Source organism: Rissa tridactyla, chromosome 5 (genome assembly GCF_028500815.1).
Source record: "Rissa tridactyla isolate bRisTri1 chromosome 5, bRisTri1.patW.cur.20221130, whole genome shotgun sequence".
NCBI classification, from domain to species: Eukaryota; Metazoa; Chordata; class Aves; order Charadriiformes; family Laridae; genus Rissa; species Rissa tridactyla.
In genome coordinates, this window is record NC_071470.1 from 28,114,037 (window position 1) to 28,130,171 (window position 16,135).

The following is a 16,135-nucleotide window of genomic DNA, read 5'->3' on the forward strand; positions in this document are numbered from 1 at the left end:
ATTACCCGGGAGGATGAAGTGGGCGTAGCTATTCCCGTCAATATCCTCTGATTGCACAGGCCCAGCACTGGAAGATAACCAGCCTGGCTCAGCTATTTATATATCCTGAAAAATCTAACTAATTTATTTCCATTTAACTGCAGAGATGGCCTTAAAAATATATGCATATATATGCAATGTATTGACAGGAAAAAAACCCAACAGATTTACATCCTCATACAGTATTTAAAACATACAAATAATTATTTTCCCCCATTGTACCTATCCACATTTACAGCATTATCTTGATCATACAAAGATAACAATTTCAAAAAAATATGACTTTAAAAAACTATATGTAAGCTACATGCAATAATTCTAGCTATAATAAAAAAGTATCTTCTAGAAGCAGCAAGAGATGTTCCTCAGTCAAAGGTGATCTTAAACTACCAAAAAGGAAATTACACAAAAATTGCACACACTAATTAAGATCAAAGGCGGGACTGCTTGAGATTCAGTATAAGTATTTGCATCTTTATCTACTGTTCCTTTTATTTGCAAGAGTTAGCAATCAAGAAGCTGTGGGCTCACTCTCAAGTTTTCAACACTTGATTAGATGCTTTCAGTGAATTCTGATTTGTTTGTGTTCGCAAAAGCATAATTGTGACAACAAATCATGCAGAACTATTTTATTGTTATCAAGAAATTCTACCCGCTTTCATGCTTCAGGATATAAACCCATGATCAGCAAGTCAAGCTTTTCCTACTATGCCATACAGAGTTATAACAATTGTGCTGTACAAGATGCATTCAGCTCTATCCTTCACAAGGCTCTCGGGAGCCTTGCAGGGTAAATCCAGTGCCTTTTCAACTCCATAAAAAACTATGTGAGCAAGCAACAAAATCTACTGTATCTTGTTCTCAGAACAATCTTAGTTGAGAAGAAAGTCACAGGCCGTTCTTTTCTTTCTTTTCTTTTTTTAAAAAGGGAAGGATGGGAGATGTGGCTAGCCAACCTAAAATCAGCACAGTGTTTATGTTTTTTGAGGATGCCCCAGCATCCTCACTGTCAGAGTGAGGATGAGGGACAAAGAGGAGCGGTGCTCTGCTGGCTTCTAGCAATTCCTATGTTCCTGCGGTTAATAGCTGCCCCTCAGTCACATGAGCACACCTTTTTGGGACTGACAGGTTTCACCAGAATAGCACTGTGTTGTCAAACCACGGGGCCATACAAAAGAATTACCGTAGGCAACCAAAGAGCCACAGTCAGACAAAAGCAGTGCAATGAGAGTGCAACCAGGAAAGAGAAGAGTACAAACATTAGGGATGTGAATTCTTAACGCTGTCTGTCTTGCCCACATTCAAAACCAACCTGCCAGCATAAGGAATACTAATTCATCATTGATTTTATTACAATAGCAAATAAAACCTCACAAAACTTCTGGATAATGGATGGGTAGATTTGTGAATACTCCCTGTTACTACCTTCACCCCCATGGGGCTCTCCTGAGTTTTGGAAAGAGGGTTGGATAAGCATGCATTTCTATATGGCACCTACTTGATAAATCATCCTTCCACTAGCGCTGAAGTTTGCTGCTGCTTCTGAGTAAGTGCTTGCAAGCAGCCAGAAAGCAGCAGGGGCTGAAAGGGCCCTACCGCTGTAGGGAGTTAACAGCAGATGGCTCTGCCGGCCAAGCTACAGCTGGAACAGCAACTTCAGCTCTGTGGGGAATGAGGCTCAGCTGGGAAATCCATGTGCGTTTCCAGACAGCTACAGGAACGGACTTTTAAGTTCCCCTATAACATTTTTCTTAACAGTAGTTACGTATACATTACATATACAAAAGTAGGTGGCACAGCCATAAAGCTGACGGACAGCCTAAAAATGCTAACAATTAGGTAAGAGAGGGAACATCCAGAAAGTTCAGGCACCTAAAGCATACATTTCCTTTGGAAGTCTATAGAGCGAAGGCAGGCATAAGTCTGCTAAAGTACCCCTAACATGGCACTATATATGACATTACTTTACTGAATAGAGCCATTAGAAGGAAGTTTACCATCAGTCATTTCCAACTATATAAATTATATGTTCACTGACTGCAGTGATCATATGCAGCCCCTCCTCTTCAATCCAATGCTTGGAGAATACCCAAACACAAAGGGCTGTCAAATTGCCCAAAAGTAGGAAATTAAACATTTTTCCCAGCAGAACATTCTTCATGTGCATAAGATTCCTCCTCAATGCTCATAACCCTCATTTCCTTTCACCTCACGAAGGGAAGGCTGTCTTTCTGGGAAACAGAATACACTTCTCGAGGTGCAATTATTCACTTAAGCAATTACTTCACTTGGATCCACCCAAGCAGACTCGGATGGCAAGTGCCTGTAGTGTGCATCTTCTAGTATTGGTAGGGAAATTAAGACAAGCCAACTCTTCCTTTCTGAGGTGACAGAGGGCTGAGACACCAAGATGGGACTACACAATATTATTACTCACAGCAGTTCTGACCTTCCTCCAGAAGGTAGGGCTCCAAGCTTGCATGGAGCACTGCTGTATAGGTAGTATGCTGCCTGGGCTGGCCTATGTGGGACCAATTTGGGTGTCTCTGCACCTGCAGCTCAGTTTTCCTGACAGCTGGATAATTTCCCTGGAAATTGTTGTTTTCCGAATACATCCAAACTCAGCAAAAGGCTGGATAACCCCAGATGAAAATTCATTATTGTCTTGAATCCCTTTGCACAAAGGGGCAAATAAAGGGATAATACAGTTTTAAAAACTGAATTAAAGGCAATGGATTCCTTGCAGACCAGGTCAGGTCCAATGGAATGATAGTAATGCATTGCCAGCGGAGAACCAGCTAGGTACTGATTTCAAAAGGGAAATTTCTGTAATTTTTAGCATGGTCTGGCTCCTGTGACTACACTGCAACCTCAAGGTTGCAAGCCACATCTCTGGGACACCTGAGGAATCAAGGTTCAGGTGAAATGCAAGCAGCATGACACTGGAGGCGTGCCTGGAAATATTACTCTACTTTCACGAACATAGAATTTCCAATAACACAGGCTTAGAAAACTCAGTTTGCTTGATGGAGCACAGAAGTACAAATAATGAAGCTGATAGTAGAAATGATAGTATTGCACTTCCATTACTTAACGTCAATGACTGGTTTAGCCAAAATGAAAAAATTGCACTATTAAAAAAAAAAAAAAAAAGAGTTAATTGCATTCCCACACAGTACACATGAAGTATGTGTGCCCAACTTGTGTTATAATAGCAATCCATCTACATTAAGTACCATTCCCATTAACATAGCACCCATCGTAAAGGAGCGCTGCAATAAATGGAAATCCTTCCACCGAGCTCAGTGAGCCCTGGATTGCAGTCTCGGAGCTATCATTTTCTTGCTGGAGGCAATAAATCAGCCCAGAAATGATTTATCATCATTTTGAGAGTTTGTCATGGGAAGAACTTCAGCATTACAAAGAAAGAAAATTGTTCTGAGGTGCCCTACTACTCTAAGATGCTAGGTCAAATTTCCTCCACCAAGCAACCAAAATGTGTGTATTTTCTTGTTTGCTTTAGTTTTTCTTCCATGATACCTCAAATTCTGATGAGAAATAGACTGTGTCTCTCTACAATTACATGGTCCTTTACACACATTCTGGTTTTTTTGACCCGATCTCTCAGATACCTTTGTAGATTCTGAGAATTTCAGTTTTCTGTTTTATTGGATAGTGATGCGAGCTAGATGAAGTGGACTTCTTCATACAAGTCTTTTGTCCTCTCCAATTCACTCATAGCATTAGCCAGTCATTCACAGTCCTGACCTTGGATAGCTTTAAATCCTCAAGGAGCTTTGCCAAATGCTACCAGGAAAGGAACTCCTGAGACAAATTTCCTCTGCCAGACAACGATGACCACATCATCCTTCACATAGGTGTCAAGCTGCAAAACTGATGTGCTTGTTTCCTAGATGAGTGTGTAAGTAGAGAACCCATCTGAGCAAACAGACTGTTTTACTGACAGCAACATCAAGATCAGTTTACCTGGCTGCAGAATATGCTCCTGGCCGTGCAACTACAGTTGTGAAAAAACAAGAATGTGCTAACCAGGGGGTTTAGAAATCACCTTAGTAGTTCCTGGGACACACTCTTATTGGATTTACGTTCATCAGCAAATCCAAGAAAACAATTTGATAATTTTAGCACAAAGCAGACAAAGAAGGATTTGCTAAGCCGCTTAGGGCCTCGGCTCTGAAATGTTGGAAAGGTTCAGGTTGATGTACATTTACAGAATAGGCACCGTGGATGGACTATGTCAGACATGAACCGTGTTTTGAATCTTTGAAGCCAGCTTACGATCAAGAATGTATCTCGTTCTGCAGCAAAATTTAGCAAGGGAAATATTTTATCAATCTGACAAAGGGAAGAATCAATATTGTTTCATTATATCTTTATTTTAAGCAGCTTCTCAACACTATTAAGACACAGGTATGTAAGATCTTTAATAATGTGAGCAGCATAACTGCACTGCGTGTATAAATTTTAAAAAAGATTAACATAAACTGACTGGCCTTTAGCTATTATTCAAATCAGTAATAAAATTATGGATAAAATTCCTTAATGAAAATAAATATATTATTTTCTTGATTTTTTTTTCCCTAAATTTATGTATTTTAACAGATGTTTAGAAGACTCTACAGTGTTTACAATACAATTTGCATAGGTAATTGCCACATGCATTTACTCAAGCTGTTGGATCTGCTACTGTAAGGGGTCTGGATTTAGGAATCCAAATGTTCCCTTTACTCCCATTTTCCTAGAATGTGATTTTGCATAATAGCCATAAGGAAACAAGCAAGCACACTGTAACAGCATTACCTTAAGCTTTTTTTTTTTTTTTTGGCCATCTTGTTTTACTTTATGAATGAAAACTTAATATAAATTTTATCCAGTTGAATATGATAACAATATCATTTTTATTATACTATACCCCTCTGATTCTCACCAAGGTCTTTCTTTACACAGCAGGTAAAAATTTCATTGCTTTCTGCATCCTGCTGTCTCAACCATGATAATCCAATTAATTGTTACTGAAGTAGGAGAACTGTTCTTGTTAATCTTTATTATGCATTTGTTGTTTCTTTATTTGCTTTCCTGAGGAGAATGAATCTTTTAGAGCTGCACTGATGCATTTCTCAGCATGAAAGTTAATACATTCAATCACATTGGTCTTAGTAGAAAATCCGTGAATTTTATGAATGCATTTAGCTTAAAATAATACTTTTTTTGTAAGCTGATACTGAATGACTATTTGTACATGAATATATGCCTTAGTTTACTAGTAAACTTGATTTATTATTTTTTAACACTGAGAGTCTTTTAATTTGTGCTATATTAAAACTGCATTGTACATTGATATCTAGCAGAAGAATATCAACAGTCTTATTGCTTTTCATTAGGGAAAAACAATAATTAAAGCCATATTAACCTTGAATCTACACAGAATGGGTATTCTACGTCTGTGTGAGCTCAGAAGAAAAAACACATTCAGCATCTTACAGTTGACTTCTTGACAGCCTAGACTCGTTTGGGGGTGGGGGATAAAAAAATAACATAATATTTATTTAGCATTACATTTAAATTATTTACATTCTGGTATTTAGATAGCAAATTTTCATGTAAGTAATTATCATGATACATGTATGAATTGTGCATAAGAAAACACATTTAATCCTCACTGCTATAACAAACTTTGCAACACTTTCTTGCCTTTCCTCAACTCCCACTGGCCTTTCCTAAGAAACATAGGGTATTCGGGAGTTCAAATTAGAGGATTTCAGCATTCAAACTTCAGTTATGAGTTTTCTTAATTCTAGTATTACTTTAAGGCACAAAGTTGCGCTTAACTTGAGTACAACCTCAATTACACCTTCTTTAGGGCAAAGGTAGCAGAGCTTTCAGATATATTTTGTAGGTATTACACCAGTCTGGCTATCGTCACTTATTCAGACAAGTAGCATCACTAAGGCAGTTAGCAAAGCAGGCTTGGTTTGATCTGAAGCCTAAAAAATACAGAAAACATACCTAAGGAAAAATTGTAAAATAAACATACACAAATGACTAAAATTAACTCTCATCTGCCATGCATGTCATCTGTGGAAAATTACAGAAGTTCATTGTGATATTGCCATTATAGCAGCAATGATGCCTTGAAAGACTCAACATTCACTCCTGCATGACAAATCGATACCACAGGTCAAGTACGATTAACCTAGTCCTCATGTGCATGATGAATATTGATGACAGTTAGACAGCTATGGTATCAGATGCCTTAAAAAAGCAACTCACAAATATAAAAAATGCATTATTAACAGTAATCTATTATATGCTGAACAGCAAAGCACAGAACATGTCTCAACTGCAAGCATTAGTAGTTGCAAAAAAAAAAAGTAAATTAAAATCAGTGTTGCCCTGTGTGCTCCTCTTCACGTATAGTTGTATGCAAATGGCTGGGAGTGAACTTTGCTAGCACCTTACCACTTCAGATGTAAAATAAAAACAGTAAAACAGATTGTACCTGTATAGATTTGGATGTAAAATGATCTGAGACTCTCCTCAATCACTGTGTAAGTAACCTTAGTAGTAATTCTTCTACCTAATTCCTAAATTGTGTGCCAAAGCTGTGAGTTTCTGACCAAGGCAGCCTCTCTGGCACAAGGCAACATGCCAGAGGAGGTGATGTCTTTAATTTATCCTCTCTGACACAAAGTAATGTGCCAAAGAGGACAAATTTAAGACAGTACCTCCTTGTGCCTGTTAACAAGGTACACTGAGCACAGCATCCTCCCTCCCTCTCCCCTCCCGCAAGAGCCTTCCCAGTCAAATGTTAAACCTTAATAATTCTCCTTGGGTGAAAAATAGGCGGTCTATCAATGACAACAGATTACACAGCAAAGCGGAGCAGAACAACTGCTGGATTTATCCAAGCTTTACCTGAACATCCACAGTATGTCAAGTGGCAAATCTCAGGTTCCTACTTCACACTGGCAATTACTTGTATTAACAAACTAATTTTTTTTAAATGAAGGTTTTCAGGAAAAAAGAAACAACCCAAGAAACAAATATGTATTCTAAATGGCTGAGCCAATATGATCTTATAGCTATGGTGATATCCAACCCTATGGATTTGTAAACAAACTACTCTCCCAGTGTGAAAAGTTGTCCTACCTATGAGAGAGCAGGGAGAACTGATGGAGGAATGGCATCCACTATAGCTTTGACCTTTAATCAGTAAGAACTTGGCTCTTCAGGTCGGGAAAAAAAAGGAACAAAGAAACTTAGTGAAGGAAATTATTTTGGTGTTTATCGGTTTCCAGCTATACCTATATTTTGTCATTTCAAGGTCAAAAGAGATATCACGGCTTCTGACTTCTCCTTGGTGTCCATTAAAAAAATTGCTTGAGACATCGCATTTTCAGTGATTCCTTCTCTATAGCAGTGACATATAGAGGTCAGTTTTGAGTTATATCTGTTTTGTCCTAAAGAATTTTCCGATGCCGCCTTCTAGTAAAATATGCAAATAAAGTGGCAATTTCTGCTTTTATTACTGATGAATAATTCAACCTGGTCATAGGAGTAAATGCTATAGTTTAAAGAAAACACAGTTAAAATATTTACAGCTGTATTTCAACTATTTAGAGTTGGAATTTGGATGCCTTCAGCATTCCATAGAAGTATTATATGCAGGTCTAGAACTGAAGTCGTGGTTTGTTTTAGTCTGTAAAACTGAGGTCCACCAAAGAATATTCTAAACCAAGTTAGAATAAAACACCCCCAGCTCAGTACAGTACTACAGTGCAACTCAGAGAGAAAAAAAGTTTCACACTTTTGGAAGACACAATGAACTAACCAACCTTTTCTACTTCTTTTTTCTTACAATTTTATACAAAGATGAGACTGCTCTGGGAAATTATTAGATTACATTAATAAAATCTGTCTGTCATATCCTTTCTGACTGGCAGCAATCATTTTTGGACCTGAATGTCTGTCAATCTGCTGTCCTTGAAGGATTTTCTAGCTTCTCTTTTTATTTAAAATAACTTAAAATGAAACCAGAATAAATTCTATTATAAATTTTCTTCATGTTTGAATATTGCCAACAGTGTAATTTGAATTAATCTATCCTAATTTAAAGCCTAGTTCTGATGACTTTCCAGATTTTCTAACTCCAGAAGCAGCTACAGTCATACCAACAGGAACACGTTTCAAGTTAGATCCCATCTGGTTTATGTAAAGCATAATTTGACCTTTAAATATTTATTAATTTCAGCACAATCACACAACACAATCACAATATATTTTTAAGGCAATCTAACCATGATGCTGTGTGAATTTTTGTGTGTTGGTTTTTTTGGGGGACGGTTGGGTTTGGCTGGTTGGTTGTTGTTTTCTTTTTTTTTTTTTTTGGGGGGGGGTGTCAGTTTGCTTAATTAAGAAGTTGATGTCACAGCTTCAGAAACACGTACTGATCTGTTTGAAATATTTTTTTCCTCAGAGATGTTTTTTATAGCTACACCAACACATTTTTCCTCTGTCTCTCAAAATGGCTTAGCATGTTATATACATATAAAAAATTACCCTTCTTAACAGCATCTGCTGGTAAAGATCTTCATATTTTCCGAAGCACACAAAAGTCATGCTACTGCACTGGCTAGAGCAAAATGTTACTTTTAAATGAAGTCTTGCTAAAAATAAACCAGGTATTGATTTACAAGAGCTTATAGTAAGTGTAGCACAATGAGACATTTTTGATGGCAATATATGCAGGAACGGCAGTTGAACTGCACATACCCTATGGCTAGAAGCAAATATCACAAGCTGCTCATGACAGATTTTTAATTAACATATTTTGCCTCCTCCAAATAGGGAGGATGGTGTAAATCAAAGCACCTTCTCTGACTTAAAGGGAGTGCTGTCAATATGCTTCAGCTGAGGATCTGTCCCCTAGACCTGCATGTCAGGCTCTGGCTTTAATAAAAGTGCCGTATGCCTCAGCAAGCAGATCTAATCACACAGTCTGTCTAATTTGGCTCCACAGAGGCCTGATTTCCTTGATACACAATGGGTATACATGAATGATTCCATTTATATACTAATGAACAATAATAATGTGGGGCTACGCATGCCTAAGATGAACAGACCTACCAACGTAAAACAGGGCCTAACATCCTAAAATATATTTGTTTCACCGGAACCAAGTCAATACCCAGTGGCTAAGAACTAAGGCTTTATATCTGGACAAAGCAGCACACATAAAGCAGCACAGGCTCACACTTGGACAACAGTTTACCCACTTTCTTATGCATGCCCCTGTCCCTTTCAGACAGCACATTCCCCAGGAAGAACATTTATCAGCTCTATAAACCCCGCTTCTCACAAGCTAAATCCTCAAAGTCCCTGTGTGAAGCAGTTCACCTATTACGAAACCCTGCAGGCCTACCTGCAGCGTTCATCACATGCCACTTTGGCATCCTGCAGTATGGTCAAGGGCCATCTACATGCAGAAGGAGAGAACTCCTTCTGCATCATCAGATCTTCATGGACCCCCACTCTGTATGTCTGACACAGAAACTCTGACTCAGAGAAGGTTGCAGCCAGCGTGCCAGGATAAGCAGAGCTGTTCTTTTGAAGCCCTTGTATCAGGCAGACCAGAAGGTAATGGAAGCAAAGAAAGAGGCCTTCTGGAACTGGTCACATTGGAGAACTTGGGGTCTTTAATACATGGTTTCTGTTTCAGGGAAAGTTTGAGAGTGTTTGTAACAAGGACGTTCTGTACTAAGTCTTGCAGGTCCATCATGCTGTCATGTCATTCTCTGTAACCTCCACTTCAGCAGAGTAAGAAGGGTGGTGCATACTGCAAAGGCACCGAGGACCGTACAAATATGACCAAGTCTAGACTACAGTTTTGCCAGAATAAAGTGTAATGGGTGCTTGCTAATGCCGCAATGTCAATAAAAGAAAAGAGGGGATTAATTTAATGTAGCATCTAGGGATGTACTATACTTAAAGCAGCTTCATCCATACCTTAGGACTCTGACAACACAGGTATGCTCTCGTTTTTTGTAAAATTTCAGCTGCTGTCATCTGCTAATGTAGATGAATGTAATTGTATGAGAATTAACCCCGTGACACTACTGATCTGTGCTAGAGGTTTTTGTTTGTTTGCTTTTAAGCCATGGACATTCACATACAACTACAAGGTTATCAGTGTTGACCACTGGTCCCATAAGGATCCACAAATACAACCTTCAAGAAGAAAACAACTGAGAAGAAGAAACTAAGCAAAGGGTTTCAAATGGAATCTGTCAATCTCCCATACCCCAGGCAAATTAACTACCATCTTTGCCTTTGTTTTTCTGTCTACTATGAGGGGTTAAAAATAGATGACTAAAATACTTAGATCCTTATTAAGCAGTAGAATTCAGTTTAACACGTCCTGCAGAGCTGTAACATTAGCATGTCTAATGAGATGGGCACAACACGAAACTCTAATGGCACAGTATAGAACGGATCTGGAGACAGGTACAAAAACATCCACAGCTAATGAGGATATGTTTACACTAACATTTTTATTCGGAGCAGAAACGAAGTTTTCTTCCACGCTCATCATATTTAACTTCATGTTGTGGACCAATCTGAATACGTGAACTGAACTCAACTGAAGATGTGCTCCAGATGTGCACCTAAAGTGCTCTGCCTGCTAGTGAGCAGTCCATGAGACCAAACAGAACATAGTCCAAACTAAACCCCTGATATCTGGCTAAACCTGATAAGAGGCTGGCAAAATGCCCATTCTCACTAATTTTCAGCTACACTAATAACATTAAGCTAATAACTTCTGGCTCCATCCTTATTTACCAAATTTCATATACGTACCGTACTCTCTGACACTTTTAGCAGCAGCTGGTGCCTACCTTCCCCAGCTTTCTGTACACCATCGCTGATCGGACACCCATTAAAAAAAATTAATCTCCTGATCTCAATGTTACATGTTCCCAACTCGGGGAACACAGTGAAGGAGTAACAGAAACGAGACATCTCGGAAGTCAGAGCTCAGCTCTAACACTGGCACCATGAGCACTTCTGCAAGATGACAGGAGAAGAACACAACAGTGCCAGGTCAGTACGTTACATCGGTTGTGGCCTGTATTTATCTACGAAGCCAACCTGAATAGCGAGAAGCTTGAACTAAGCTAAACACAGTCCTTGCCCCAGTAACCAGCATCTGAGATAGCAACAACATGCCGAACACATCTGCATAGCAGAGTTTGGCATTTACAATATGCGATTCCAGATTTGCACAGAAAGTAGGTAGAGCAACTGGTGGGCAGTCCTCAAGATGTAAGACATCTGGCTGCATCTTCCAGAGGTTACTATAATGAGGAACCAAAATCCTTAGGAACAATAATTAACACCCTGAGGTATGCAGCTCTCTTCTTTCCCTGAGTATTTGCACAGGAAAACTAGCAATCCTACCAAATGATTCTTTAGAAAATAATTACCACCCATGCCAGGAACTTGCCTGAATTCAAGTTATCGGTATTCGTCCTTAAGCAAGTTCTTTAGACAGACAAGGCATTTCTGAACTAATTTAAAGCCAGGAAAGCTTGTAAATGGTGTCTTAAAAGACTTCATGTGAATTCTTCTTTTTTTTTTTTTTTAATTTTAAAAGATTTCACAAATAGCTAAAAGAAATAGCAGGGGGGGGAAATGAAAAAATTCAATTCCTGTAACTACTGCTTCCTCCTTTCCTCTTTTCATAGCATTACACCCTTGCAACCTTCCATTCCAGCTTTTTCTAATTTAGGCCTTAAACTTGCAACCAGCTCCCCTTGGAGTCCTGTGGAAGACTGTGTGGTTGTACACACATGGAACAGGTTGTGCAACAGGACCTCGTAGTGAGACAGTGACTCGTTTGGTGTGTGTACCATGCCCAGTGCAACCGGGTCCTGACGCTGCTCCTCTCCTTGACGCGGGAGCAAGACACAGAGTAGACTAAGCGGAACTCAACGAGGTGAGGGTGAAGCGATGCTGTTCTATGGGCAGTGGTGGCAACCACAGAGGTAACACCAACAAGGGGGAGGAGAGAACCGGGATTACCTGCTGGAACCGGGATTACCTGCTGTGCCTGCTGCAGCAGCTCCATTCGCTCGTGCAAGATCTGGCTGTCAAACTCACGGCTCTGCCTCAGGATCTGCCGCCGCACCTTCTCCACTGCAGCTCGCAAATCCTCCCTCTGGGCTTCGGTCAGCGACTCGCTCGCCCGCCTTCCCGGATCCTGCTGCAGGGCATTATACAGCGTGGCTTCCAGCTCCTGGATTTTCTAATGCAACCCAAATCACATACAGACAAGGCTGCCGTTTGAGTCCAGCAAGCAAACGACCCACCAACAGCTAGAGGAGAAGGCTAGCAAGCGAAGCCTTAGGCAGGAGGAAGGACGGACACAGACAGGTAGACAGAAAGCAGCAGTCGTGAGCAGTGAGGAGCATTCCACACAGAGTGCACATAGCCCCCTGGCACTGATTTACACCCAGGCAATGCTTCCCATTCTAGTAAATGATTGATTTCCTCTACTTAAGAAAGATTCAGATGATAGGTCTGTGCTCAACGCGTAACAAAACCCCAGTCTCTAATGCTGAACATTAGAAAATTAATGAAAACAAACAGATTCCCTTCAACTGCAACTGAATTGTTACGCCATCCTATAAAATAAAAGGCCCACAGAGAGAACTCTGAACAACAGAAATCTTACTGTCTCCCTCTCTCTGGCCCTACTGTCCTGCCATCCATTGCTCAAAGTCTATGTCGCTGGCTTAGTCCCAAGTTGCCACAAGCAATGAAGAGAGGAACACTTGTATACTTGCATACACTAATCCTTCATCAGTCTCTTGCCATTTGTCAGAGTCCTAACCAGATTCTCATGCACTGACCAAAACTGCAGTACTTTTGCAAAGCAGAGAGCACAGGAGAACTTTACATTCATACAGAGAACTGTATTCCCAAGAGTAAAGAAAGGCAGGAATCATGGCAGCGTTTCCCTGATTACGGGGGTTAGTACGATCCTATTATAAAACCAGCATCCAGACTGAAAAATATTTCCATCAAGAGCATCTGACAACATCCCTTTAGCCCTCATAACACCTTTGTGAGGTAGGTAATTCAATCATATTAGTGATGCATAAACAGCTGCACAGAGAGGTTAAATGGCTTGCCCAAGGTCACAGTGCTAGAAATAGAGCCTCCTTCCTTTTGTCTCTTATCTGCTCTGAGCACTAGACCTTACTTCTTTTCTGAAAATATTTTCCACATTTTCCACAAGAAACATTACAATGCCTAAATAATCCTTCAGGCCACTATATTTTGATTCCCTGAAGTCTCACTATTGACAAAGCTGGGTGTGCAGTTTTACCAATTCTTAGATAATTCCTAACTGTTGCTTAGCCTGAGAGAAGGTAAGGTTGCAGCTTCCCTTTGGAAAACTAGGAAAGGTAAGGTTGGATAGGACAACACAGGAAGGAATTGCATAGGAAGTACAGACATTCCCAACTTGGGATAGGTTAGCAGCAGTAATATTTACAAATGCTTAGGAAAAAGCAAAAGTGGAAAAGTTCTAAAGTAATTTCTGGTGTATTTTACCAGAGATAATTTTGTGCACATGTAGACCAGCTCTTCCCATTCCAGATGTACTAACAAGATGTTCACATATTTTAGAATAAAAAAATGCAATGCAAAATCATTACACTTCTAAATAGTAGCATCCATTTCCTAGGTCTCTGTTTAAGTAGTATTTGATTTACTAGCCTGGCAGAAAAATAAATCAATTAAAAAAGAACCCTATATATAATTAAAAGAAAAAAATAACAAAACACCCTGTATTTTATAAAACTTGTTCAAACATGAAAATTTAATGACTGATCTTTTCCTACCATGTATGCCTGGTCCAGAGCTTGCTTCCTGTAGTCGAGTTCTTCCTCTAAATAACCCTTCTGTTTACTGAACAGGTCCTGAGCAATAATAAAAACAAGGGAGTGTTTGTTCTTTATACTAATTCATGAAGAATCATAAATGCCATCTTTTTTTATGCGAGCTTTCCTCTTGAAAGCAAAGAATATCTATAGCCAATGACCACATTCATCCTATGGATATTTGGAATAGCAAATTTACAATATTAGCACTTGAAATACACGTATCATATTGACGAGTTGTACCTATAAAGTAGAGACCTCTACACCAGTGTACAACCTGCCTTGACCTGACAGAAGTGCACACAAAGGCTGAAAGGTGAACAGGAACGTGCATGCATGTGGTCCAATTGTTGCTACCTGCCCAGGACAGGCCAAGGGAGGAAAGAGAGGAACACACATGAGGGCACTTTACTGCTTCACTGAAAATATCCAGTGCTCGCCCTTAAGGAAATCACAGGGGAAACCGTAATCTATATTGTCTGCATTAGTGAAGCAGAAGTAAAAGCTCAGTTCTCAACTTGGAAAGGTAGGAAGCCAATTTGAAATGGGTAAAGTGAGGCCCAGAGAGGTTAAGTGACTTTAGCTGAAGAAGTTTTCAACATACCTAGGATTTACAGGGATTTTTTTGCTTTTGTTTTTAAAAATCAAACTCAACGACTTCCACAGTTTTTTATGCACATATATATATATATATATATATACACACGTTTGTGTGTGTGTGTCTCTATATATACATATATATAAAAACATGGGCTGGGATTTCAGTGGAACTCAGTATCCAAAAGCATAATGTTGCAAGAAAGAGGTGGGCGTTTGAATGGTTGCCTGAATAGGCAAATGAGACCTGACTGGTGACCGTGCTCTTGCAAAACATGCCTTCAGAGTAGTAAGTGGAACATAAAATAGTTACTTGATTTTACCAACTTTTCTTTCAAGGCAGGTTTTCATGCTCAAAAAAATTAGTAGTCATTCAGAAAGCAGAGAAGCCCTTTGATTGAATTTAATATGATACAGAAAAAAGAACGTTGGAAAAAACTCATGCATTTCCCAACATATAGAATAAATGCCAAATTAAATAAATAGGGTTCTTAAGATGATTGATTGTAGTTTTTATTAACAGTATAAAAAAAAAAAAATCACATGTTGCTGGTCTGGTTAGTTTTATTGGATATGGGATTGCCCCAAAGTCACTTATTTGGCCAAATTTTACCTGCAGACATATATGTGGACTCCTGACAGTTTTTCTGTCAGCTGTGTAGCACTGGCATAGAATTTGCCTAAGCATGAAGCATGATGATGAATTCTCACTCCAAACATCTGGTTTAAAACAAATCCATACCAATCAGCAAATTAATGCTTGGGAGGGGCTCAGAGCATAAAATGACTACAGATGACCTCACACTTGTTAAGAACAGCTCATAATTGGCAATAGCAGCAACATACAAGACCAGCAATTAGAAGATCCAGAGGAATAAGTTGCTGTTTGTTCTCTGTATAAGAACTATAATATCTGTTATTCAGGGTTTTTTGCAAACTTGGAGTTTTTTTAATTACCTATGAATTAATATTGAAAGTAGAACCAAAGTTTAAGTCAGACTTTGATCTTGGGGCTGGAATTCACCTAACACAGATGGGCATCTATTGCTATTATAGACATTTTAGGGCATGCTACTTCAGCTGCTGGTCCAGAAGAGCAGGGGTCTCCAACAGGTCCTGCAGGACATATTTCTCGGCCCCTTGTGGACATCTTCAGAACTCTTAAGAATGTAATATGGCATTAGACACCATTTTTATGCAAGTGAATCCCACCTTGACTACCTAGGTGGCATTATTTTCTTATGTAGACTACAGAAACAACTACATGGCTGTTGTACAAGATGCAATACCACTGTGAGCTGTGTTACACAAAGCAAAGGACAGGCCTGGTCCTAACATGGTTACAAGTGACTGACATGAAAGAAGTAGGCTGACTTGCCCAAGACTATAGAGAGTCAGAGCTACCAAAAAGTCCCACAATAGCAACGCAGCTGGCCCTGATCATGTTGCTTCTCCAAAAGCTACTGTAAAAGCTGGCCACAAAATGCCAGAGGGAGGGAAACAAGAATAGGATCTCAAACTCTTCATGTGGG

General features: G+C 39.4%; 1 protein-coding gene across 8 annotated transcripts in view; it reads right to left on the reverse strand.

Annotated features, from left to right (window-relative positions):
• The window catches only part of JAKMIP1 (janus kinase and microtubule interacting protein 1), a 97,418-nt gene that overhangs the window by 5,136 nt on the left and 76,147 nt on the right, over window positions 1–16,135 (reverse strand). For 4 of the 8 annotated variants that reach the window (XM_054203888.1, XM_054203884.1, XM_054203885.1 and 1 more), the window contains 2 exons: window positions 13,968–14,045; window positions 11,837–12,364 (listed from right to left, as the gene is read on the reverse strand). In XM_054203888.1, the coding sequence (XP_054059863.1) occupies window positions 11,852–12,364; window positions 13,968–14,045 (591 nt within the window). In that variant the 3' untranslated portion in view covers window positions 11,837–11,851. Of the gene's footprint in view, window positions 1–11,836; window positions 12,365–13,967; window positions 14,046–16,135 lie in introns of those variants that run through there. The other 4 variants (XM_054203889.1, XM_054203886.1, XM_054203890.1 and 1 more) reach the window with 3 other exon arrangements.